This window comes from Hemitrygon akajei, chromosome 6 (genome assembly GCF_048418815.1).
Source record: "Hemitrygon akajei chromosome 6, sHemAka1.3, whole genome shotgun sequence".
Classification (NCBI taxonomy): domain Eukaryota; kingdom Metazoa; phylum Chordata; class Chondrichthyes; order Myliobatiformes; family Dasyatidae; genus Hemitrygon; species Hemitrygon akajei.
Window position 1 is genome coordinate 111,829,161 of NC_133129.1, and position 26,205 is coordinate 111,855,365.

The 26,205-nt window shown below is 43.8% G+C and overlaps 1 protein-coding gene across 1 annotated transcript in view; it reads right to left on the reverse strand.

Annotated features, from left to right (window-relative positions):
* spi1b (Spi-1 proto-oncogene b) overlaps window positions 1-22,364 on the reverse strand; it is a 35,259-nt gene extending 12,895 nt beyond the window's left edge. Inside the window, exons 1-2 of the mRNA XM_073049062.1 lie at window positions 21,846-22,364; window positions 21,666-21,756 (exon numbers count right to left, since the gene is read on the reverse strand). Of these exons, the coding sequence (XP_072905163.1) occupies window positions 21,666-21,756; window positions 21,846-21,869 (115 nt within the window). The 5' untranslated portion in view covers window positions 21,870-22,364. The remainder of the gene's footprint in view (window positions 1-21,665; window positions 21,757-21,845) is intronic.
* Window positions 22,365-26,205: the final 3,841 nt, after the last annotated feature.

Sequence of the window (26,205 nt, forward strand, 5' to 3'; positions counted from 1 at the left end):
ACTTTAAGAATGTTGTTTGAATTTAAACATGTATCACTGAAAATAAGTTAACCCTTTAAATTATTTTGTTAGCTGGAAGTATCGTTGGTAGGGAGAGAGAAACCACCACTCAAGTAGCAAGTAGTCGGTATTGGCAGCTAAACTCATTGTGCAGAATAAACAGGTAAGTGAATTAGTCTTTGAAGATTGCATAGTTACAGTAGAACCTCCCTTGAGTGAGGGTACTTATGGCTATTTGTATCGGATCAGGCTTAAGGTATTCATTTCAGTTTAGAATTTTGCGGTCAGCAAATCCAATGCCATCACATTACAACTGAACACTTGATTTCCTCATCAGCATAACTCCATCAGTGAGGATTGGTAACATCTCCTGTTCTCTGGGCACCAACACAGGTGCACCTCAAGGCTGCTTGCCTAGTCCTTGCTCTACTCTCCATGTACAACTTCGCCATTGACACCACTATTGTTGGATGAATCACAGGTGGTGACGAATCAACTTACCAGAGAGATATAGGGCACTTGGTTGAGTGGTGTTGCATCAACTCTCATTCAGCATCAACAAAACTAAAGAATTGGATGTTGACTTCAGAAATAAGAAGGAGGGTGAGCAAGCACCAGTCCACACTGGGAATATCAGCAGTGGAGAGGGTCAGCTGCTTTAAATTCCTAGGCTTTAACATATCCAAAGACCTGTCCCAGGTCCAACATGTAGATACAATTATAAGAAAAGCACACGTATCTTTACTTTCTTGGGAAGTAAAGGAAGTTTGTCATCAAATATTCTAACAAATTTCTACAGTTATAGTGTTGAAAATACCCTAACTAGTTATATCATGTTATGGTATGGCAATTGAATATGCAGCTATAAAACCAGCAGCTGCAGAAAGTAATGGATGCAGTCCAATACATCACGGGCTCACCTCTCCCTTTATGATATGCTGCCTCAAGAAGGCAGCATCTATCGTCAAAGATCTCCACCATCCAGTCAATGCTATCTTCACACAGCTGCCATTGGCAAGCAGTACAGAAGCCTGAAATACCACACCACTAAGTTCAAGAACAGTCATTTCCTTTCAACCATTTGGTTATTGAAACAATTGGCAAAACCCTAATCACTACAGCAACATTATGACTACTGTGGGTCTTGGCCCGAAACGTGGGCTGTACTTTTTTCAATTGATGCTGCCTGGTCTGCTGAGTTCCTCAGTGTTCTGAGTGTGTTGCTTTGATTTCCAGCATCTGCAGATTTTCTCTTTTGTGATTATGACACTTTGTGCTTTTTTTGTTCTAAATACTTTTTTATCATTTGTATCATATTTAATATATATTTTTTCATGAATTCTGGTTATATGATGCTATGTACATGTGATATTGTTGCAAGTATGTTTTTCATTGCACCTGTGCAATAAACTGAAATTTGAGTTTAACTTGTTCTCTCAGGAATCACTCTAAAAAACCTCTTGCACTGTCTCTAAGAAATGTACATCCTTCCTGATGCAAGACAACTTTCTGTGTAGGAGGACAGCTGATCCCTGGTGAGATTGGCATTTATAGACTCAGACAGCATAATCAATCAAAGAACCATATTAAAATGCATGTGCACTTTAGCCACTGGTAAAGTCCATGAAGACTTGAAAATAGCTAATCTTGCTTTGTTACTTAAGTAGCAAAGACAAGCAGGGAGCTGGTGAGCCTGATATCAGTGCTGAGTAAGCTACTGAAGGCGATTTTGAGGGATAGGATCCATCTTTAATCAGCATTTGGATAGACAAGGACTAATTGGGAATATTTCCCAGATACACCTTTGTGTGTGGGGAATTGTATCTCACAGATCTGTTAGTTTTTTTCAAGAGGGAACTAAGGGAATTAATGACGGACATTGTACATGTGGTCTTTAGCAAAGTCTTTGACAGGATCCTGTATGGAAGCTAGTCTGGACGTTAGATCATATGGGATAAGGGAAAGCTGGCTAAGCAAATACGTAATTATTTCAGAGGGTGATGGTGGAAAGTTGTTTTGTGGACTGGAGGCTTCTAAGTAGTGGTGTGCCATGAGAATCAGTGTTGGGCCAATGTTGTTTGACATTTGTATAAATGATTTGGATGAAAATATGCAAGGCACAGTTAGTAAATTTGCAGATGACACTGAAATAGGTGGTGTTTAAAACAGTGAAGTAGGCTATGAAAATTACAGAGCATTTTTGAACAGCTGGGGTTTACAAGAGTGTTGCCAGCACTTGAGAACATGAGGTATAGGGAGAGATTGGGCAGACTAAGACTTTATTCCTTGGAGCGTAGGAGATTGAGGGGTGACCTTATAGAGCACATAGGTCAGTAGAGGGCTTAGATAGTGAAAATGATTGCAGTCTTTTCCCCAGCGAAGAGGGCATAAACTTAAGGTGAGGGGAAAGATTCTAAAGGGACTTGAGCTGTAATATCTTCACACAGTAAATGCAACAAGCTGCCAGGGGAAGCGACTAAGGCAGGTACAATAACATTTAAAAGGCTCTTGAACAGTTATATAGATGAGGAAAGGTTTGGAAGCTTTAGAATACAGGCAAATTGGTCTCACGTAGATGGGACCAGTTGGGCCAAAAGTCTTGTTTCCATACTCTGTAACTCAGTGATACTATGCAGGCACAGGGTGGGACAACAATGCAGGGCCCATTAGTATAGGGTGGGATAACAGGATCAGGTTAGTTCTGATGAACAGTCTTTGATTTGAAACATTGACTAAGCAAACATATGACTATCCAGTCATTTTTCCAAAACTGCAAAGTCCTGATGAATGTTATATGCACCCCTTCCAATGCAATCACACCCTTCCGTAGTGTGACAATGAGACCTACATACAGTATTCCAGCTGTGCTATAAATACTGTATAATAAAATTGTACCATAACTTCTTGATTTGTATATCCTGTTCCCTGGTTAATGAAGGTAAGTATCCAATATCCTTTTTTCACTTTATCTAACTCAGTTCCACCTTTAGGGGTCTTTAAACTTGCACTAAGATCCTCCTATATTCCAATAGTCCCTCTCATCCCAAACCAGAAGCCCTGGGTGAACCAGGAGATTCACAGCTTGTGGAGGGCTAGGTCTGTGGCATTCAAAACCGTATTCCAGAACCCTACTAGCAGTCCAGGTACAACCAACAGAAGGCCATCATGAAAGTGAAAGATAATTCCATGTGAAGTTAGAGATACAATTAGATAAACGGCAGCTATTTGCATGCCATTAAGTCCTATATGGCAAAATCTAAAGTATAATGGCCATGGCTGCTTGGCATCTTTTATGTACGCTTTGAAATGGACAATAAAATTACACCTGTGTGAATTGTCACAGTATCTGGCAGCCCTGAGGCCGACATCAGAACAGTTGCAACACATAGGGCTCCTTTGCAGTACTTGGCTGGGTACTGAAAGCTTGTCTCAACCAATGGAATGGAGTGTTTAAGGACATCTTCAACCTCTCACTGCTGCAGTCAGAGGTTACCAACTGCTTCAAGAGACCATCAATCATACCAGTGCCTAGGAAGAGCAAGGTGAGCTGCCTCAATGACTATCGTCTGGCAGCACTCACATATTATTGTAATGAGGTGCTTTGGGAGGTCAGTCAAGGTCAGAATTAACTCCTGCCTGAGCAAGGGCCTGGACCCACTGCAGTCGACTAAATGCCACAATGGGTCTACAATGGATGTGATTTCACTGGCTTTCTACTGAACCTGGAGCACCTGGGCAACAGCAATATATAGAGCATGTCAGACTGCTGTTTATCAATTACTGCTCAGCATTCAGCACCATCATCACCTCAGTACTAATCAGCAAGCTTCAAAACCAGGGCCTCTGTAGATCGCTCTGCAACCTGATCCTCGAATTCCTCACATACCATCTAAAAATTCACTGATGACACCACTCTTATTGGCAGAATCTCGGATGGTGACAAGGAGGCATAAAGGAGTGACATAGATCAGCTGGTTGAGTGGTGACATAACAACAACCTTGCACTTAATATCAATAAAACCAAGAAATCGATTGTGGATTTCAAGAAGGGGAAGTCAGGAGAACACACACCATCCCTCAATGATCAGTGGTGGGAAGAGTAAGCAGCTTCAAGTTCCTGGACATCAACATCTGAGAGGATCTACCCTGGGTCCAACATCTGATGCAATTGTGAAGGAGGCATGCCAACAGCTGCACTTCATTAAGAGTTAGTATGTCACCAAAGTCTCTTGCAAACTTCTACAAATGCATGGTGTAGAATATTCTCACTGGTTACATCACCGCCTGGTATGGAGGCTCCAATGCAGAGGAACACAAGAGGCTGCAGAGGGTTGTAGATTCAGCCAGACCCATCACTGGCACAACCCTTCCACCATCAGGAACATCTTCAAAATGCCATGCCTCAGGAAGCAATCATAAGTAGATTTCAATACCTCATGCAACTGGATCCTTGATTTCCTCACTTGCAGACCCCAGCCAATGCAGATTGACAACTTCTCCACAGTCACCACCAGCATAGCTGCACCACAATCTGTGTGCTTAGCCCCCTCCTCTACTCATTTTGTACTTAGGACTGTGAGACTAAGTACAGCTCCAATGCCATATTTAAATTCGCTGATGACACCACTGCTGTTGACTAAATTAAAGATGGTGACAAATCATCACATAGGAGGGAGATTAAAACTGGCTGATTGGTGCCATAACAATAAGCTCTCACTCAGGTCAGTAAAACCAGGGAGCTGATTATTGACTACAGGAGGAGGAAACCAGCAGTCCATGAGCCAATCCTCATTGGAGGATCAGAGGAGGAGGGGGTTAGCTGCTTTAAATTCCTCAGGTTATCATTTCAGAGGATCTGTCCTGGTTCCAGCACATACATGCCATTACAATAAGAGCACAGCAGCACCTCTGCTTTTATAGAATTTTTCAAAAATTCAACTTGTCATCTAAAACTTTGACAAGCTTCTACAGATGTGTAGTGGAGAGTATATTGACTGGTTATATCATGACCTAATATGGAGACTCCAAAGTCCTTGAACAGAAACGCCTGCTTAGTCCATCACAGGTAAAGCTTTCCCCACAGTGAGGAAATCTACATGGAGGACTGTAACAGGAAAGCAACATCCATCATCAAGGACACCCACCACCCAGACCATGCAATCTTCTCACTGCTGCCATCAGGAAGGAGATACAGGAGCCTCAGAACCCACACCATCAGATTAAGAAACAGTTATTCCCGCACAACCATTAGGCTCCTGTACCAGAAGGAAGAACTTCACTCCACTTCATTCACCCTATCACTGAACTGTTTACTTAACCTATGGACTCACTTTCAAGGACTCTTGATCTCATGTTCTTGATGTTTATTGCTTATTTATTTATTTATTTATTTATGTATTTATTATTATTATTTTGTTTGCTTGTCTTTTGTAGTTTGTTGCCTTTTGCACAGTGCCTTCTGTCCACCGTGTGTGCAATTTTTCATTAATTCTGTTGTTTCATTGTGAATGTCCACAAGAAAATGAATCTCAAGTTTGTATATGGTGTACTTTGATAATACATTTACTTTGAACTTTGACAATTAAGGACCCTCACCATCTGGGACATAGAACATTACTACCATCAGAAAGGAGGCATAGGACCCCTGAGAACCCACACACAACATTTTAGGAACAGCTTCTTCCCCATCAGATTTCTGAATGGTCCATGAGCACTGCCTCACTATCCCTTTTTGACATTATTTATTTATTTATAACTTTTTGTAATTTTTCTTTCTAGCTCTGTCCTACTGCTACAAACCTACAAATTTCACTACATTGATAATGTTTCTGATTCTGTATATGTTCCAGCCTTTTTACTCTCCTAAAGTACATTACTTTCCAATTAGCAAATTTATTTTCTTATAAATAATTTCATCTTTCATTGTCCTGTCCATCTTACCAACTAATCAATAACCAGTTCACTGTTGATAACATTATTCATACCTCTTACATACACATTCAGATCCCTGATTGATATAATGAACAGCAGAGTCCCAGCACCAATGTGTGTGATACACAACGGGCTACAGAAAAAAGCCTTCCCCATCATCCTCCACCTTTTATTAACAAATCAATTTTATATCCAATTTGCCAACTTGCCCTGGATCTCATGGCCTGTAACCTTTTGGAATAGTTTTCCACGTGGACTTTTCCAAAGGAGTTAATCAAGTCCATGTCAACTATATCAATTTCACTGCACTCATCAAAACTGTTAGCTCTGTGAAAAATATAATCAAAATGGTCAGACAGAATCTCTCTCTGGCAAAGCCATGCTATTATTGTTTGCTCTCTCCCTTTCAAGTATGGGTTGACCCTGTCCCTTGGAATTTTTCACAATAATTTCCTGACGTTAGATGCACGAGTCTGAAATTATTTGACTTATCCCAGCTGCCCTTCCTGAATAATGGTAGTACAAAAAGAGAGAAAATCAGAAGTAGTAAAGTAACGTTCATGGGTCGGTTCATTGCCTGTTCAGAAATCTGATGGCAGAGGGGAAAAAGCTCTTCATAGAACATTGAGTGTGTGTCTTTAGGCTCCTGTACCTCCTCCCTGATGGTAGCAATGAGAAAAGGGCACCTGAGACACAATACCTATTTTTAATTCAACATGATCCAAAATGTCGCTGTTCCCACCTCCTTGAATTCCAAAACTACAATGTTCCTCTCCCTAGTCTATGCTGATGAGAAGTAGTCATGTAGGACCTCACCCACATCTGAACAGATTGTATATTCAGGCCCCACTCTTTCCCTGATTACCCAATTGATTTCAAATTTCACGAAATGATCAGGATGTTCCTCAACCTTGTCCACAAGAGATATTCCACCTGCCCCATGCTTGTTTTTTATTTAATCCTCAAACTCCCTCAACAACAAGGGTTCCTTAGACTTGTTCCCTTTATACTTTGATCTTCATGTTGGCGCTGAACTCCCAGTATTTTCATTTTGAATGCTTCCCGCATCCTCAGTAAATCTACCTGCAGCTCACTCTCCCAGTATACCTTTGCCAGATCCTCTCTCTTGACATTGAAAGCTGCCTTTCCCAATTAGGACCTAATTTCTGTATTATCCTTATACTGTTTCATAACTACGTACATCAAAATCAACAGAATTATTCAAAACACTCTCCCACTGACACTCTCTCCAGTTCCCCTGTTACATTCCCAAAGATTAGGGGACTGCCCCTTCCTCTGGTTGATGATCAAAAACTCTCCAGCATACACTCCTTCAGAGTCTATCCCTCCAAAACCTTTCCCAATAACATCATCTCCATTAATATTCGGAAGTTCAAATTCCATAGAACTATAACCCTATTATTCCTACAGCTGTCTGTGGTTTATCTACATGGGACACACCAGTATAAGGCAGGACATCATTTGCAGTGTTTTCCTGCTCTATACTGTTTTTCTACCTGTAGCATTGTCCTGTCCTGTACTATTGCCCTGTTCTGTACCGTTTCCTGCCACATACCATTGTCCTATCCTGTACTGTTCTCCTGTCGAATACTGTTGTCCTGTCCTGTTGCCCTGTCCAATATTGATGTCCTGTCCAGTACTGTTGTCCTATCCGGTACTGCTGTCCTGTCCAATACCGTTGTCCTGTCCAATATTGTTGCCTTGTCCTGTACTGTTGCCCTGTCCAATACCATTGTCCTGTCCTGTACCGTTGCCCTGTCCCATAGTGTTGTCCTGTCCTGTCCTGTCCCATTGTCGTGTCCTGTGAGGATCTCCTGCCCTGTAATATTCTCCTACGCCTGCCCTGTAATGTATACCTGATGTGTATTCTTGTCTTGCCCTATGGCAATGACCTGTCCTGTAATGTTGGGCAACAAAGGACTTTATTCCATGGAAAATAAGAAACCATTGTGCTTCCTTAGAGAGGTGGATAAAATCACGAAAGGTACAGAAAAGGTTTTTCTCCCAGGGAAGAGGAAACTAAAAATCAGAGGGCATAGGTATTAGGTAAGAGATGAAAGATTTAAATGGGACCACAGTGGCAAGAGTGGGTGTGTTTTTCTGTTATGAGTTGCCTGGGAAAGTGGTTGAGGCAGGTGCAGAAACATTTGAAAGACATTCCGATATGAACATACTGTTTACTGGAAAGCTTTACATGATAATGGGCCCATCACAGGCAAATGGAATTAACTTAGTGGTCACCATGTTTGGAGTGGAAAAGTTGGTCCAAAGGGCCTGTTCTTATCCTGTATTACTAAAGAACAAAGTGGACATCTATGTATGGAGCAGGAGGAGATAGGCATGTTCCACCATGAATACTTATCATCTGTTTTCACAGTGGAGAAAGAGATAAAGTTCAGAACCTGAGATAGTTGAATGGGATGTCATAGGAATGAACAGCATTACACCTGAAGAGGTACCAGAAGGCAGATAAATTTCCAGGCACTGATCATGTACATCAAAGAACTCTGCAGGAAGCTAAAGAAGAAATTGTGGGAGTTCTGGCTGAGATATTAGCATCATCATTAGTGAAGTACTGGAAGACTGGAGGGTGGCAGATGTTGAGCCTTTATTTAAGAAGCTCTGCAAAGAAAATCCTGAGAACCATAAACCAGTAAACCTAAGGTGTGTTGTGGGTAAATTACTGGAACAATTCTGAGGGGTACGTTACACTAGCACTTGGAAAGACAAGGTTGATCAGGGATAATCAGCATGACTTTGTGTGTGGGAGATCAAGTCTCATGAATTGGATCGAGTTTTTGAAGGAGAAACCAGAAAGGTCAATAAGGCAGGGCAATGCACCTAGTCGAGTTGGCAAGGCCTGGTTAAGGTTCTGCATGGGAAGTTAGATCACATGGGGTCCAGAGAGATACTAATTGGCTTTATTCAGCAGCACAGTCACACCCAAAACAGCAGAGTTATGGAAGTGAGAGATTTAGAAATGGAACGTTCGTGGAATTTTGGCCTTTTTTAGCAACACAGTTGTGATTTATTAACAAGGGCAAATAAAAATATTGCAGGGACAAGCAGAGTGGCTATTGTGTAGGTGGAGCAGAGTTAGAGCAAAGAGACTTTGGCTCATCGGACTTTGGCAAGAACAGGCTTGGGTGAGGTACAGTAAGTATCTGGTGAGCTGCTTCTTCATTCTTCATACTGAGAACAGCTCTGGGGGCTGCATTGAGTTCATTGTGTGAGATGTGGGAATTCTGAGAGACTTCCAGCCTCCCGGATAACCACATCTGCATCAGGTACACCAAACTGCAGTTCCTCAGAGAATGTGTTAAGGATCTGGAGCTCCAGCTTGATGACATTGGCTCATAGGGGAAACTGAGGAGATGATAGACAGGCACGAGGAAATCTGCAGATGCTGGAAATTCAAACAACACACACAAAATGCTGGTGGAACACAGCAGTCCAGGCAGCACCTATAGGGAGAAGCACTGTCGACAGATGATAGACAGGAGCTACAGGGAGGTAATCACTCCCAAGTTGCAGGAGGCAGGTAAATGGGTGACTGTCAGGAGAGGGAAAGGAAATGGCAGCCAGTACAGAGTACCCCTGTGGCTTTTCCCCTCAATAAAATGAGTGACATTTTTGATACTGTTCAGGAGGAAGGAACCTCTGAGATGGAGCCACAGTGACTGGATCTCTGGTGCTGTGGCTGAGAAAGGCAGGGGGAAGAAGAGGAGTGCAGTAGTGATCAGGGATTCCATAGTTAGAGTAGTAGACTTGAGGTTCTGTGGATCCAGTAGAGCAGGCGTTTCCAGCTTTTTTTATGCCAATGAGCCTTACCATTAACCGAGGGGTCCATGCAATAGAGACACTTGGATGCTGTGTTGCATGACCCTCCCAGGTGTCAGGGTCAGAAATGTCTCGGAGCGGGTCCATGACCTTCCAAAGGGGGAATGTGAGCAGCCAGAAGTCTTGGTACATATTGGTACCAATGACGTAGGTAGGTGAAGTGAAAAGGTCCTGAAGGGAGAATATAGGGAGTTAGGTAGAAAGCTGAAAAGCAGTACCTCCAGGGTAGTGATCACTGGATGCCAGCTGTACCACGTAGTAGAGAGGGTAAGAATAGGATGATTTGGCAGATGCATGTGTGGCTGAGAAACTGATGTATGTCTTCAGATTTCTGGAACATTGGGATCTCTTCTGAGGAAGGTATGGGTTACACCTGAACCTGAGGGGTTATTGGCCTTGTTGGCAGGGTTGCCAGAGCTGTTGGGGAGGGTTTACAATAACTTGGCAGAGGGGTAGTGCTGAGGATCAAGCTGTTGGTTTACAGGCTGAGGCAGTGTGTAGTGAGACTGTCAAGAACGACAAGCTGCTGACGGAGCATAATTGCAGTCAGTGGGATGAGTTGTGGTGTAAAAGGGAGACAAAATTGATGGATACAGGACTAAAGGTGTTAAGTTTTTAAATGCACACAGTATACAGAATAAGGTAGATGATCTTGTAGTGCAGTTAGAGATTATCTGGTATGACATTGTGGGCATCACTGAGTCGTGGCTGAAAGAAGATTATAGTTAACATCCAAGGATACATATTGTATCAAAAGAACAGGCAAGTAGGTGGAGGGGGTGTGTTGGCTCTGCTGGTAAAAAATGAAATCAAAGAGGTGGCATAGGATTTGAAGATGTAGTATTCTTGTGAGTAGAGCTAAGAAGCTGCTAGTGTAAAAAGACCCTGACAGGAGTTATATACAAGCCTCTGAACAGGAGTCAGGATGTGGGCTACAAATTACAACGGGATTTAGAAAGGGCCTGTCAAAAGGACAATGTTACGATAGTCATGGGGGATTTCAATATGCTATTAGATTTAGAAAGCCACGCTTGTGCAGGATCTCAAGAGAATAATTTGTATAACGCCTACAAGATGGCTTTTTAGAGCAGCTTGTGACTGAGCCCACTAGGGGATCAACTATTATAGACTGGGTGTTAAAAGTAAACCAGGATTGATGAGGAAGCTTAAGATAAAGGAACACTTAGGAGTCAGAGATCATATCATGATAAAATTTACCCTGCAATTTGAGAGGAAAAATCTAAAATCAGATGCATCAGTATTACAGTGGAGTAAAGGGAATAACAGAGGCATGAGAGAGGAGCTGGCGAAAGGGAACACTAGCAGGGATGTAGGCAGATGAACAACGGCTGCAGTTTCTGGGAGCAATTTGAAAGGCGCATGATAGATACATCCCAAAGAAGAAATATTCTGAAGGCAGGATGGCACAATTGCAGCTAACAAGAGAATTCAAAGCCAATAAAAAAGCCAAAGAGAGGGCATACAATAGAGCAAAAATTAGTGGGAAGTTAGAGGATTGGTAAACTTTTAAAAACCAATGGAAGACAACTAAAAAAGCCATATGGGGAGAACAGATGAAATATGAAGGTAAGCTAGCCAATAATATCAAAGAGGATACCAAAAGAGTTTTCAGATATATAGAGGTGAGATTAGATATTGGTGTGCTGGAAAATCATATGGAGATGTAGTAATGGGGGACAAAGAAATGGTAGACAAGCTGAATAAGTAATTTTCATTAGTCTTCGCTGTGGAAGACACCGGAAGTATGCCGGAACCTCGAGAGAGCGTAGGGGGCAGAAGTGTGTGAAGTAGCTATTAGTAGGGAGAAAGTCTTAGGAAACTGAAAGGTCTGAAGGTAGGTAAATCACCAGGACTAGATAGTGTACACCCCACAATTCTGAAAGAGGTGGCTGAAGAGATTGTGGAGGCATTAATAGTGACCTTTCAAGAATCACTAGATTCTGGTATGGTTCCGGAAGACTGGAAAATTGTAACTGTCACTGCACTCTTCAAGAACGGACAGAGGCAGAAGAAAGGAATTTATAGGCCTGTTACTCTGACCTCAGTGGTTGAGAAGATGTTAGAGTCAATCGTTAAGGGTTAGGTTTCAGGCCCATGATAAAATAGGCCAAAGTCAGCATGGTTTCCTTAAGGGAAAATCTTGCCTCACAAATCTGTTGGAATTCATTGAAAAAATAACAAGCAGGATAGACAAAGAGTAAGTGATGTTGTTTACTTAGATTTTCAGAAGACCTTTGACAAGGTGCCATACATGAGGCTGCTTAACATGGTAAGAGCCAGTGGTATTACAGGAAAGACACTAGCAAGAATAGAGGAGTGGCTGATTGGCAGAAGGCAAAGAGTGGGAATAAAGGAAACCTTTTCTAGTTGGCTGCCAGTAACTAGTGCTGTTCCATAGGGGTTGGTGTTGGGCCCGCTTCTTTTCACATTATGTCAGTGATTTGGATGATGAAATTGAAGGCTTTCTGTCCTAGTGTGTGGAAAATACGAAGACAGGTGGAAGGACAGGTGGTTTTGAGGAAGCCAGGAGTGGGGGGTGGGGGGGGACTGCAGAAGGACTTAGACAGATTAGGAGAATGGGCAAAGAAGTGGCAGATGGAGTACAATGTTGGGAAGCATATTGTCATCCACTTTGGTAGAAAGAATAAAAACATAGACTCTTTCCTGAACGGGAAAAAATTTCAAAACCCTCAGGTGCAAAGTGTCTTGGAAGTCCTGGTGCAGGTTTCCCTAAAGGTTCATTTGCAGGTTGAGTCTGTGGTGAGGAAGGAAAATGCAATGTTAGCATTCATTCCTAGAGGACTAGAATATAAAAGCAAGGATGTAATGCTGAGGTTTTATAAGGCACTGATGAGTCTTCATGGAGTATTGTGAGTAGTTTTGGGTCTGGCATTGCAGAGGTTTCAGAGGAGGTTCATGAGAATGATTATAGACAATAGACAATAGGTGCAGAAGTAGACCATTTGGCCCTTCGAGCCTGCACCGCCATTTTGAGATCATGGCTGATCAATTCCTATCAATACCCAGTTCCTGCCTTGTCCCCATATCCCTTGATTCCCCTATCCATAAGATACCTATCTAGCTCCTTCTTGAAAGCATCCAGAGAATTGGCCTCCACTACCTTCCGAGGCAGTGCATTCCAGACCCCCACAACTCTCTGGGAGAATAAGTTTTTCCTTAACTCTGTCCTAAATGACCTACCCCTTATTCTCAAACCATGCCCTCTGGTACTGGACTCTCCCAGCATCTGGAACATATTTCCTGCCTCTATCTTGTCCAATCCCTTAATAATCTTATATGTTTCAATCAGATCCCTCTCAATCTCCTTAATTCCAGCGTGTACAAGCCCAGTCTCTCTAACCTCTCTGCGTAAGACAGTCCAGACATCCCAGGAATTAACCTCGTGAATCTATTCTGGGAATTCTGGGAATGAATAGCTTATCATATTAGGAGCATTTGATAGCTTTGGGCCTTTACTCGCTAGAATTTATAAGAATGAGGGGGGATCTCATTGAAACCTTTCAAATATTGAAAGGCTTTGATAGAGTGGATGTGGAGAGCATGTTTCCTATGGTAGGAGAGTCTAGGACTAGCGGACACAGCCTCAGAATGGAGAGACGTCCATTCAGAACAAAGATGAGGAAGAGTTCCTTTAGCCAGAGGGTGGTGAGTCTGGGGAATTTGTTACCATAGGCCACAATGGAGGCCAGGTCACTGTCTACTTAATGCAGAGGTTGATAGGTTCTTGGTTAGTCACGGCATGAAAGGTTATTGGGAGAAGACAGGAAAACAGGGTTGAGAGGGAAATGGGTCAGCCATGATGAAATGATGGAGCCGACTCAAAAAGCCAAATGGCCTAATTCTGTTCCTATGCCTTCTTACCTTATGAAAACACAATTGGCTTGATGGTAGGAAATTGGGGTTGATGGTAAAAGGTTGTTTGATGAACTGGAGGCCCATGACTAGTGGTGTTCCCCTGAATAGTGCTAGATTAGACCCATTGTCGTCTGTCATCTATATCAATGATTTGGATGAGAATGTAGAAGACATGGTAAATAAATCTGCAGATGACACTAAGGTGATGACAATCATAGACAGCGAAGATGATTATCAAGATATACAGTAGGGTCTTGATCAGATGGGGAAGTAGGCTGCAGAATGGCAAATAGACTTTAATTCAGAAATGTGAGGTGTTGCATTTTGGTAAAGCAAATCAGAATAGGACATTCACAGTGAACAGTAGGACCCTGGGAAGTGTTGTAGAACAGAGGGACCTAGGATTGTAGGTACATACTTCACTGAAAGTAGCATCACAGGTAGACAGAGTAATGAGGAAGGCTGTTAGCACACTAGCCCTCATCAGTCAGGACAATTAATACAGAAGTTGGGGATGTTATGTTCCAGTTGTATTCCAGTTCCATTGGTGAGGAGCATCACTCTAGGCTCCCAAAAATTTTACACTCCCTGTAACGTTAAACTCTCTATAACTTTACCCTCCCTATAATGTTACTATCCCAATGTTCACATCCCCAATAATGCTGCCTTCTCCTAACAAGCTATTTTCCATATTACGTTGACCCCTTCTGTAATATTCCCCTCATCATGCTGATACTCTCCTTGCAATGTTACCCTTCCTATAATATTAGTATCCCTACAACGTTCCCCTCCTCAATATTACCCTCCCCATATCGTTACTCTCCCTATAGTTGCCTTCCATATAATTATCCTTCCTATAATATTCAACTCCCCATATTATTCTCTCTGATGTTTCCCTTCAATTAATGTTACCCCTTCTATAAAGTCACCCTCACTATATTTCCCTGTCCTATAATTTTACCCTCCCTATGTCACTCTGCTCTGTACACTTAGCGCAGAGAACCCCTGTGGCCATTCCCCTCAATAATAAGTACACCGTTTTGGATACTGTTGCAGGGGATGACCTCTCAGGGGAATGCCACATTTACTGGCACTGAACATAGGTCCATGATGCAGAAGGGAAAGAGGGAGAAGAGGGGAGTAGAAGTGATAGAGGACTCAATAGTCAGGGGAACAGACAGGAGATTCTGTGGATGTGAACAGGACACTTGAAAGGTCCAGGGTCAGGGACATCTTGGATCGCATCCACAACATTTTGGAGAGGGAGGGAGATGTCTTGGTACATATTGATACCAATGACATAGGAAGAAGGTGCTCAAAAAGCTGAAAGACCTAAGGGTACATGTCACCCGGACCAGGTAAACTGTACCCTACGGTTCTGAAAGAGGTAGCGGTAATGATCTTTCAAACATCCTTGGATTCTAGCATTTTGGCATGGTGCCAGAGGATTGGAAAATTGCAAATGTCACTCCGCTGTCTAAGAAAGAAGGAAGGCAGTAGAAAGGAAATTTTATGCCAGTTAGCCTTACCTCAGTGATTGGGAAAACGTTAGATTCAATTGTTAAGGATGATATGATGGAGTACTTGGAGACACAGGACAAGATCAGACAAAGTCAGCATGGTTTCCCTTAGGGAAAATTTTGCCTGATGAACCTGTTGGAATTCTTTAAGGAGATTACATGCAGGATAGATAAAGGGGATGTAGTGGATGTTGTAAATTTGGACTTTCAGAAGGCCTTTGACAAGGTGAGGCCTCACCTTGAGTATTGTGAACAGTTTTGGGCTCCTCATCTAAGAAAAGATGTGCTGGCATTGGAGAGGGTTTGGTGGAGGTTCACAAGGATGATTCCAGGAATGAAACGGTTATCATACAAGGAACGTTTGATGGTTCTGGGTTGGTACTCACTGGAATTTAGATGGATGAGGGGGGTATCTCATTGAAACCTTACGAATGTTGTAAGGCCTAGGCAGAGTAGATGTAGAAAGGATGTTTCCCATGGTGGGGGAGGCGAGGACAAGATTGTACAGCCTCAGGATAGAAGGGTGTACATTTAAAACAGAGCTGCAGAGAAATTCCATTAGTCAGAGGGTGGTGAATTTGTGGAATTTATTACCACAGGCAGCTGTGGAGGCCAGGTCATTGGGTGTATTTAAGGCAGAGCTTGATAGGTTCTTGACTGGATGCAGCATCAAAGGTTATGGGGAGAAGGCTGGGGAGTGGGTCTGAGGAGGGGACAAAAGATCAGCCATGATTGAATGGCAGAGCAGATTCAATGGGCCAAATGGCCTGATTCTGCTCCTATGTCTCATGGTCCAATTTGGTTGCAATTTCACATTTACACCACTAGTTGTGTCCTTTATTTTAATCTTGACTTCTAATGTAATCCTTTTATTGCTATCCAGTCCTAGTTCTGTCCTGGTGAAACCGTTGTCCAGCACTCTCGTTCCCTGATTTATACCTATACTTCTGCTTATTCTATACTGTCCCATCATTGTATTGTTCTCATGTAGTCTTGCATTCCACCATTATTCCTTCTCCAGAGCCTCCACACAATCAGCCAGTTTATCCTGTTGTTCTGTGACATACTGTTATCCTGTCATCCTTTCCTTCATTTTTTTGGTATTCTCCCGTCTCGTGTTAAGGTTCTGCTGGTATTCTCCCGTCTCGTGTTAAGGTTCTGCTGGTATTCTCCTGTCAACTGTTAAAGTTCTGTTCTGCTCTGTGCGGCAATCTAGTCATGATTTATTATTTACTGCCCTGAATTCTTTTCCTGCTCTGTTCGATCTCAAGAGTCTGTATCGTAATGCCCTGTAATACTATTCTGTCTCATTGGTCCTGTCCATTGAGCAATATTGTGATTCTTTTCTGTACCATCTTTTTACTGTTACCTTGCATCAAGTGGTACTGAGAAAAAAATTTACCACTGTCTTGTTCTGACCTCAGCTTCACTTCAGTTCACCTCTACACTAAGTCTTCAGTATCACATTCAATAAATTGCCATGTGTGTTGGTAAATCAGGAGGTTAATAGGAATGTACATAAAATGGATTTCAGAAAAATTAGTAGGGGTGGGATTGACTTGCAATCTGACATAGACTCGATGGACTGAACTGGCTTCTGGAGATATATCACATTCCCCTATCCTCTATTACCCTGTAATGTGCACTAACTTATAACTTTGATCAGTTGAAATTGATCACACAGGAGGAGGCCACATCCCACTGCGTCTCTTTTGGTCATAAAAGAGTTGCAGTCTGACCTCCCCTCTCATCACTCCAACACATGACCTGGGTCTCTGCCTCTTCCACCTCTCCAGACAATTAATTTCAGACCCTTGGATGCAGGTACATTTTGCTATCTCCCCTCTTAACCTACCACCAAATATTTCAAGCCTACATGTCCTTCCTATTTAGGAGATGCAGGAGACCACAGCCGAAGGAATCTCGAGGAACAAGCAAACTGCTGGAGGTCCAGTCCAGATGAAGCACCTCGATATGAAACATCAACTGTCCATTTCCCTCCACGGATGCAGGCTGAACTGTTGAGTTCCTCCACTAGTTTGTTGTTCCTTTTCGCATCTTGTGGTGAATTGGGTGGCATTTTTTTGCTATTTCCTTAGCATTTGTCTGTTTTTTTTAATGAAGACAAATTGCTAGCTTGATGCTCAACCCAGCATGGATGGAAAGTGTACAAGGAACCAGCTGGATTATAACCCGAGACCATTTGCCTCAAAGTCTGGTGCTGATGTTACTTTGTTTTTGGTTTACTCCGTTGTATATACTCTGAGCCCCTTATCAATTTAAAAGCCTTGGATAAGTCTCCCCTGCGTAGCTCATCTCCACTGAATACATTAACTCACAATTCTCTGCTCTGAATTTCACTTTCTCACCATTTCTTTTGCACCATCGAATCCTTCCTGCACTTCACAACTTTCCTTTTACTATCAACACCAACTGGGTTTTGATTTGTCATCATTGTATCAACCCCCCCCACTCAAATCATCAGTGCACGAAGCTGAAAATAATGGAGGGTGCTGAGTTCCACGGACATCCGCTGTTAACAACCTTCCAGTCACTGAAGCTCTAACAATGACCATCATCTGCTGACACAAGAGATTCTGCAGATGCTCAAAACCTTGAGCAACACACACAAAATACGAACGGAACTCAGCAGGCCAGGCAGCATGTAACAGGGAAATAAAGTTGACATTTCAGCCGAGACTTCATTTCTCTCACAGATGTTGTCAGATGTTGAGTTCCTCCAGTATTTTGTATATGTCACTGTCATCTGCTTCCTGCCACTGCACTGATTTCAGATCTGATTTGCCTCTCATCAGCTTTTACTTGAACAGCACTGTCCCATGCAGTGTAAAGTTAAAGAAGGAGAAATTGAAGCCAAAGGGTGGCTCTTGGCCCTTCATTCCCGTGCAGCATTCAGAAAGATAGAGAAGAAAACAGGTCCTTCATGCCACGATGTTGTGCCCACTTAAAGATCAATCTAACCCTTCCCTCCCACAAAGCCCTCTGTTTTTCTTTCATCTGTCTGCCTATCCAAAAGCCTCTTAAATCACACTAATGGAACTACTTCTACTTCTGCCCCAGTATGTTCCATGCACCCACCACACTCTGGGTAAAAAAACCTACTTCTGACACCCCCAGTATACTTCTCTCCATTCACCTTGAATATATACTCCTCCTACTAGCCATTTCTGCCCTTGGTAAAAGGAGCTGGATGTCCACTCTATCTATGACTTATCATCTTATACACCTCTGTCAAGTCATCTTTCATCCTCATTTGCTCCAAAGCCCTAAATCCCTCAAGTTTTCCTCATGCTCTAGCAGCATCCTGGTAAATCTCCTGTGCTCCCTCTAAAGATTCCACATCCTTCCTATAATGTGGCAACAGGATCTCCAAGTGTGGTCTAACCAGAGTTTTATAGAGCTGCAAACTTACCTCATGGCTCTTGAACTCAGTCCCCTGAGTGGCTAATCTTTTACCTCAGATCCACTTTCCAGAATTAACCCCAATATCTAAACATTTATCAATCCCTGTCCTAAGCACTTTGAGTAATGGAGCCTCCATGACCCTCTTGGATTGAGGATTCCAATGGATCTCTAGCCTCTCTGAGAAGGTATTTCTGCTCACCTCTGCCCAGTATGACCAACTATTTTGAAGCTGACACCTGGTGATATCATCATCCCCACATCTATTCTGTAAAGCCACAATGAGGACTTTGTAAGTTTCAATAAGATCTTGAGTTATTCTCCTTAGCTTTAATGAATACACACCTCTGCCAGGAGTTAATGCAGAGAAGCTTTGTTGCACTCTCTCTGCTGTTAATGGGAGACCAACCCTCTGCACAATGTTGCTTATTCTCCTGAATCTGATGTTGGATCTGCCTTCCTTGCTAATTTGCTGTCAAACATACTTTCCACAAAGTGTGAAGCATTATAATGGCATGTATGGGTAAGTACACAGAACTGTACAGCATATAAACAGGCCACTCGGCCCACCATACTAATACTGACCATTCACACTAATTCCATTTACAGGTCTTACTCTGTAGCCTACAGAGCAGAGATATCACCCAGGGTTTGTGTTACAGGCTTTGCAGGGAAGGAGGCCGAGAGGTTTATAGAACCATGAACGGCATAACATGGTGACAGTCTACTTTCCAGGGTAAGGGAAAGGGAATCTAAAGCAAGAGGGCATGGGTTTGTGAGGGGGAGAGGGGTAAGATTTAAAGGGAAACTTTAAATTCCATGGGGGTGGGGAACTCTCTGGAATAAGTTGCCAGGGGAAGTGTCAGGGCAAGGTATAAATACAATATTTAAAAGGTACTCAGACAAGGTAGGTGGATAGGAAAGGTAGGCAGAAGCCGAAAGGTGCAACTTATTCCGGTGTCTTGGTCTGCATGGATCAGTTGTTTCCGAGCTGCGCTGACTCTAATGCCTGAATTAATCACATGCTTGTGACTGTTTGCTGTCCTCCACTGGGCTCCAGATTCCAGCAGACTTCAGGGTGATTACACTCTTTCTCATACCCTCTAAAACTCTTCCTCTTTACCCTCACCCAATGTCCATTTAGTGTTTGTAAATTTAAGGGCAAGGGTTGCCTGAGGCAGACTTTGCGTACAACAATGTTAAGCAGCAGAGTCTTGTTCCCACAACGCAGAGAGGAAGGGCTACATTTCTATCTTGTCTCTCGCAGCCTCAAAACATCCCAAAGAGGACTGCACTGGAAAGCGGCAGATACCGTGGCCGACCAGGATCCCACACTGAAAAGCAAAGCGGGGTTGTTTCGGAGCGCGAAGGTTTGAGCGATCTCTGTTGCCGCGGCACGCAGGCGATCTCTATCATCGGAGTCTCGCACTGGAGCAGCGGGATCGCTCAGAGATCCCGAACAGGACGTGGACTCTCAACTACTTATCAGGAAAGTGGGTGCGTGGTCTGTAGAGTCCGGGCCCCTCGGATCTTCCGCTTCACCACTCGCCCTTTCCAATGTTCCGTGTACCCAAGACCGGAGGCTCCTGCTACCAGCCTTGACCACCACATGTCAAAGGGAAACAGTAGTCTGGGGAAGCCACACGGCTTTATTGAGCCCTCATCTGCTCCGGGGGTGGAAGAGATTAAAATCCCGACTTTTTCCATCGATAAATATCCCTATCTCATTGCTGGTCTCTGCCAGTGTGTGATACCTACCAACTGACACCGGCTCGGCCGAAAGGTTCCACCTCACTTTTGGGGACAATATACAAAACACGCTGAAGGAACTCAGCAGGACAGGTGGAAGTTTCAGGCCGGGACTGGAAGGGAATGGGAATGAAGACAATGTGAGAACAGGGACGGTGGGGTGGGGGTGGGGGGGGGGAACAAGCTGCCAGGTGACAGTTGAAGTCAGGTGAGGGGTCAGGTGGGTGGGAGGAGGAGGGGTTGGTGTGAGAAACTGGGAGGTGAAAGGTGGAAGAAGACGAGGGAATCTGACAGGAGAGGACAAGGGACCGGGAGAGAGAGAGAAGGAAGAGGGCACCAGAGGCGATGGTCAGATGAGGAAAAGAGGTGAGAGGCGACCCAGAAAGGGTAATGGCAAAAAAAGAAAAGTGCAGGGTGGGTGGTTGGAGAAGAAGTTATTGGAAGTTAGAAAAATGATGTTCATGTCATCAGGTCATCTGTGTCTGGGTTTTATGCCAATTTTTTGTGTGTAGTGACGGTTGCAGTAAAACGGTCCAGGCGATCATCTCACAGCACTAACCCACCCCTGCCCTACAAGTTACTGAGCTCAGCTTCCTACTTAATTCCTCTTTTGCAAGTTACTGTTAGCTCTGTGCACTCGTCTCTTGGCTCGAGGGTCTCAGATCTGTACCTTTAATCGATGGATGGAATAATTTTTCTGTGACTAGTTGGCAGGGAACATTTCCTCCTGAAATTAAGGAGTCACCATATCTTGTCTGCCTTTCTGGGGTGGAAATTGCGTAAATGTTAGTCCACTATCTTGTGGTAAGCAGTTTCTTCAAGATGTTGACATGTTTATAGAACTAGAGCGTCTCCCTCTCTCTGTCTGTCTCTCTCTCTCTTTCTCTCTCTCTCTCTCTCTCTCTCTCTCCTCTCTCTCCTCTCTCTCTCTCTCTCTCTCTCTCTCTCTCTCTCTCTCTCTCTCTCTCTCTCTCTCTCTCTCTCTCTCTCTCTCTCTCTCTCTCTCTCTCTCTCTCTCTCCCTATACCCCCGCCCCTGGACACTTTGGTCAACATTTGGTTTGATTAGACATCAGAAATTTCCCCATCCCCATCCTTTAATTGAGTCAAATAGCATTTTCTTCCCGTTGGGAACATTTCCTTCCACCTTCGCCCTAAAAACGTCCCGTTGTCCCATTCCCCGCCGATTTTCAGAAATCGTCCGGAGTCGGCGGGGAACTCGGCCTCTCTGTCTTTGGTGTGAGAAATTGATGAGAGGAGGGATCACATCCTGGGCCAAACTCACCGCTGTGACTCTCCCCGTCGCTGCTCAGGTAGGTGTAGTACTCAGGCTGTCTGTACACATCGCTGTCATAGGTGACAATTTCCTCGGGGTACTGAAATTGAAAGAAACACACTCACAAACCAGCACCGAGTGAAGGGACAGCTCAGAGCGAGGTCACCATCCCGAGTTAGGTCTGCTTACCGGAGCTACGAGGTAACCTTCCATGGTTCTCCAGGGTCGCAGCACTGGGCGTTGGTTTCGGCCGGAACGAGGGGTGAATCAGGCCAGTAGAAGCATCCCAAGCATTTCTCACCCAACCCTGCCTCCCTCCAGACTTTGGTGCGGCTGAAGTGTGAGTGGGACGAGAATTGGACGCGTCTGACACGGGTCAGCATCGACTGACAGATAAACAGGAACCTTCCGATCGGACTTCTGTCCCTTGACTCCACCCCTGTGCGCAGTCTACGGCCCACACAGTGCTGGCCCAACACAGCACAGTGTTAGTGTTGGGGTGGAGAGGGAATGGAAGGTGGCGTGGGGCAGCACAACTGAAACCCACCAGAGACGGTCAGGAATCCCGGGCGAAGAGGGGTGTTATAACCTTCGCCCCACAAGCCTGCTGGGCAATGGGTAATGGAACTAGAGCTGCCTGAAAAAAGTTTTGGAGGCGGGGGAACTTGCCATCGCACCTTTTACCCGATTACAAAATGTGTGTGGGTGGAGGGTGGGGTGAGGGACGACATCCCTCGGACCAGCCATGCTGTTCCCCGCTCCTTCCCTATCGTTCGGGGAAACCCGCTGCTAACTCGTGTGCGCTAGAAGGAAAACTTGGTCAAGTGCTGACGAGGAGAGGAAATGTTGGCAATGCTCGGGAGAGAACCGAAACGGCAAAGGGTTGGAAATACTCAGCAGGTTAGTCAGCGCCTGTGGAGAGGTGAAACTGTTCACGTTTCTGCTCCATCATTCCTGAGGCAACTGAGACAGAGACAGAGACAGGTCGCATTCGTAGGAGGATGGGCGGCAAAGGGATTGGGGGTGGTTACCCATTCCCTCATCGACACAGGGTGCCTCACTGACTGCAGCTGGTTTCAAGCTTCTCTTCACAACACGTTCCCCTAGTAACTGATTATTATTGCTGCTAATGTCTATTCATCCAAAACACACTGTCACGACCTCTTCCATTATTCGACTTTTCACACAGCGTTCCTCTGCTTTTCATTACCCCCTCCCCGTTAATTTTCACACCTATTATTATTCCCTGTTACTCTCGCTGTCCCATGTCACTCCCGGCCTTCTTCGTCCCCTGTTACTTTCCTGGATGTCCCGCCCCGTGTTCGTGCAAACACACTCAGTTCTGCTGACTGAAATCAGACTCACATTGTCCCTCTCACAACGCTCCTCCCCCATCCCTTACCCAATCTTCCAGTTGGAGTGGCCTTTTACATTCACGGAGTTTTACAGCTCTGATGCTATTCTAATTGGAATTATTCTCCACATCTTGAAACCCCATTACTGTAATTATGATAAAAATCCTGGGGTTTGTGTCCCCGATGTTATTATCAGATTCCCTTTCGCCATCAGGCTGCACACTACAACTTTGCTCATACTGCTTCGCTTTGCCGTTCACTTACCCAGGCTGAACGGCCGTTGTTATTAATACTGTATGTTCCTCCGATTTCTAATTGCTGTGGTTTTGCAAAATCGCACTTCCCCACTCATTCTGAGTCTGATTGTGCCGCACTTTTGTCATCATTGTAATCGTATTACTGTACTCCTGACGCTGCAGCCATCTCGACTTCGGTGCTGCTTTATTTTTCTACTCACTTGCTGTTAAGACCCGCTGTAATTGTTCGCTGTCTTATCCCCATCTCTGGTTTCAAGTTACCACACAATTTGCCTTGTAACACCCTCCTGTAATAGTACTCATCCTGTTGCTACAACCCTGTTACTGCCCGCATTTATCATACTGTTATTATCTTTCTGTTAACACACTTTCATATTATTTCAGCTTTTTATTAATCACTCCTATTTTCATAATGGTGTCTCTATGAATTATCTGGTGTTTGAAAACCTATTACTGTAATCATTGCATGAATACAATCTTTTACTGCAATCCTCCAGTGGATGCAATCCAGTTGCTACAATCTTCCTTTATTGCAGTCACCCCCTTGTCATAACTGCAATCCAGTTGTAACAATCCAAACGTTCTGGCAAAAGTCATTATTGTAGTTACACCACTGCAGCCATATTACAAGCTTTTGGTGCAGGTACTGAGATGTATTTTCTCCTTGCACAATCCTGACCAGCTCCATGAGACTTGAATTTTGAGCTGGAACATGGCCGCCTAGTTTGGCACCACATCTAGTGGCAAGCGGGGCAGGGTGGTGGGGCAGTGGAAGAAAAGAGGCACTTTGTCCTAAAAGGAAACTGGCTGAATGCTCTTGAGAGTCTTTTGCCAGCAAGTTTCATCCAGTTAAAAACATATCCTGCAATCCCGCACATGGGAACTGAAAGTTTTGCTTTGAGTATGGTTGTAGGGTTGCACAGCTCACCCTGAATGCACTTTAACATTTGAAGGTTCCCATGACTAATGTGAGAACACTTTAGGCACTGTCGCAGTTTTAATCCAATGGACTCACTGCCCAAATACTGAAGTAACTCTCTGCACAAGCTGCTGCATGATCTAGGAACTGAAGCAGCTGTTGATGGTGTCCTTTGGATTCTCACTCACTGTGGCCATGCCCAGATACCCAGGGAAGTGGTTCTGTTGCCCACTGCCCTTTCCCTAACAAATGTCTACTCTGCCCCATACGTCAGCCCCATTCCATTTCAATTGTCCCCCCCCTCCCTGACACCATCACAACACACCCAGCCCCAGACCACATCACCCCATCCTAGCATTAACCAAAGGACAAAAGCAAAGAATGCTTGAAACACTCATCAGGTCACCCAGCATCTGTGGAGAAAAAAAAACAGACTCAATGTTAACTGAAGGACACAAGTCAGACTAGCTTGCTTCTCTTGTTTCCATTTTGATGAACGGTTCCAGACCTGAAACTTCCTCTTTCTACAGATGCTGCCTGACCTGCTAAGCTTTTGCAATATTTTCTGTTTTTTAAATTTCTTAACTGCAGCATCTGCAGAATTTATTTAGATTTTCATTTGGCTGGTGACTGTGGGTGCAGTGGGTAGGGCCTATTTCAGTGCTTTGTGACTATAATGATGTTATTGCTCAACAAGAGAGGTGCCCAATGCACTGACAGATACACTCCATCTTCTCTTACAAGGAAAATGGTGTGAACATGCAATTTTCGAAGAATTACAGTGAGCAGGACCATTCTAACAGGGTCAATGTACCTGTACTAATGTCTTTTATGCATTGTACCTGCCTCCACCACCTTTCCAAGCAGCTTGTTCCACATACCCACCATCCTCAAACTTGCCCATTGGGTCCTCTGTAAAATATTACCCCCTCCTGCTCACCTGCCAGACAAAAACACTCTGCCATAATATCAGAATCAAGTGTATTAGCATTTTGATATGTCGTGAAATGTGTTGCTTTCCAACAGCAGTAAGACATAGTTACTATAAAATTAAAACTAATTTAATAATGCAAAAGAGGAATATTGAGAGTAATCTTTGTGGCTGTGATGGCTGAGGGGAAGAAGCTTTTTTTAAAAATATTGAGTGTGGGTCTTCAGCCCCATCCCTCCTTCTTGATGGTAGTAATGAGAAGAGGGCATGCCCCAGAAAGTGAGACTTGGTAGAAATTTCAGGACAGCTGCATTCGTTAAGCATGTCTTGGTGTTGAACGGGACCTGGGTGAGATTGTGCAAACAGATACAGGCAAAAGGCCAGTTCATTTTGGGGCAAATTTATTATGGGGGAATTTGAGTATAAAAGTAAAGATATTTTTGCAATAATTGTACAGGCCCTCGGAGTATTGTGTACAGGTCTATCTGAAAAGGAAGATTGGTAATGACCTCAGGAGAGCTCTACATTAACTCCTAGAATGGTGAGATTGCTGAACAAGAAGAGATTAAACAGCTTAAGTCAATGTTCTCTACAATTTAGAAGACTGAGTGGTGATCACATTGAAACATACAAAATTGTTTCAGAGTCTCGCACTGTTCATGCAGGGAGGGCCATTCCCCTGGCTGAGTAATCTATATCTGAGGAGCCAGCTCAGGGATAAACGATAAGACTGAGATTAGAAGTAAATTCTTCATTGAGAAGAGTGATTCAATGGAATTCCCTACCCAAAAGGGTGTGGACGCTCTGTCACTGGGTATATATGATAGCAACGTGAATAAAAGATCAATGGAGGGTTATGGGCTATGCAGGAGGGAGAAGTTAGACAGCTCATGGAGTGTGTTGAAAGGCTGGCATAACATAGTGAGCTAGAGGGGGTGCACTGTGCTGTGTTATATATATGTTCTGTATCGAGATCAGGAATTGAGAGGTTGTTATAATATTAATATAATAAATGAGGTAGTGAATACTGGGTCAGCTTGAAGTGCCACCTTCTTAACGTCTCATTGTTATAAGACCATAAGAAATA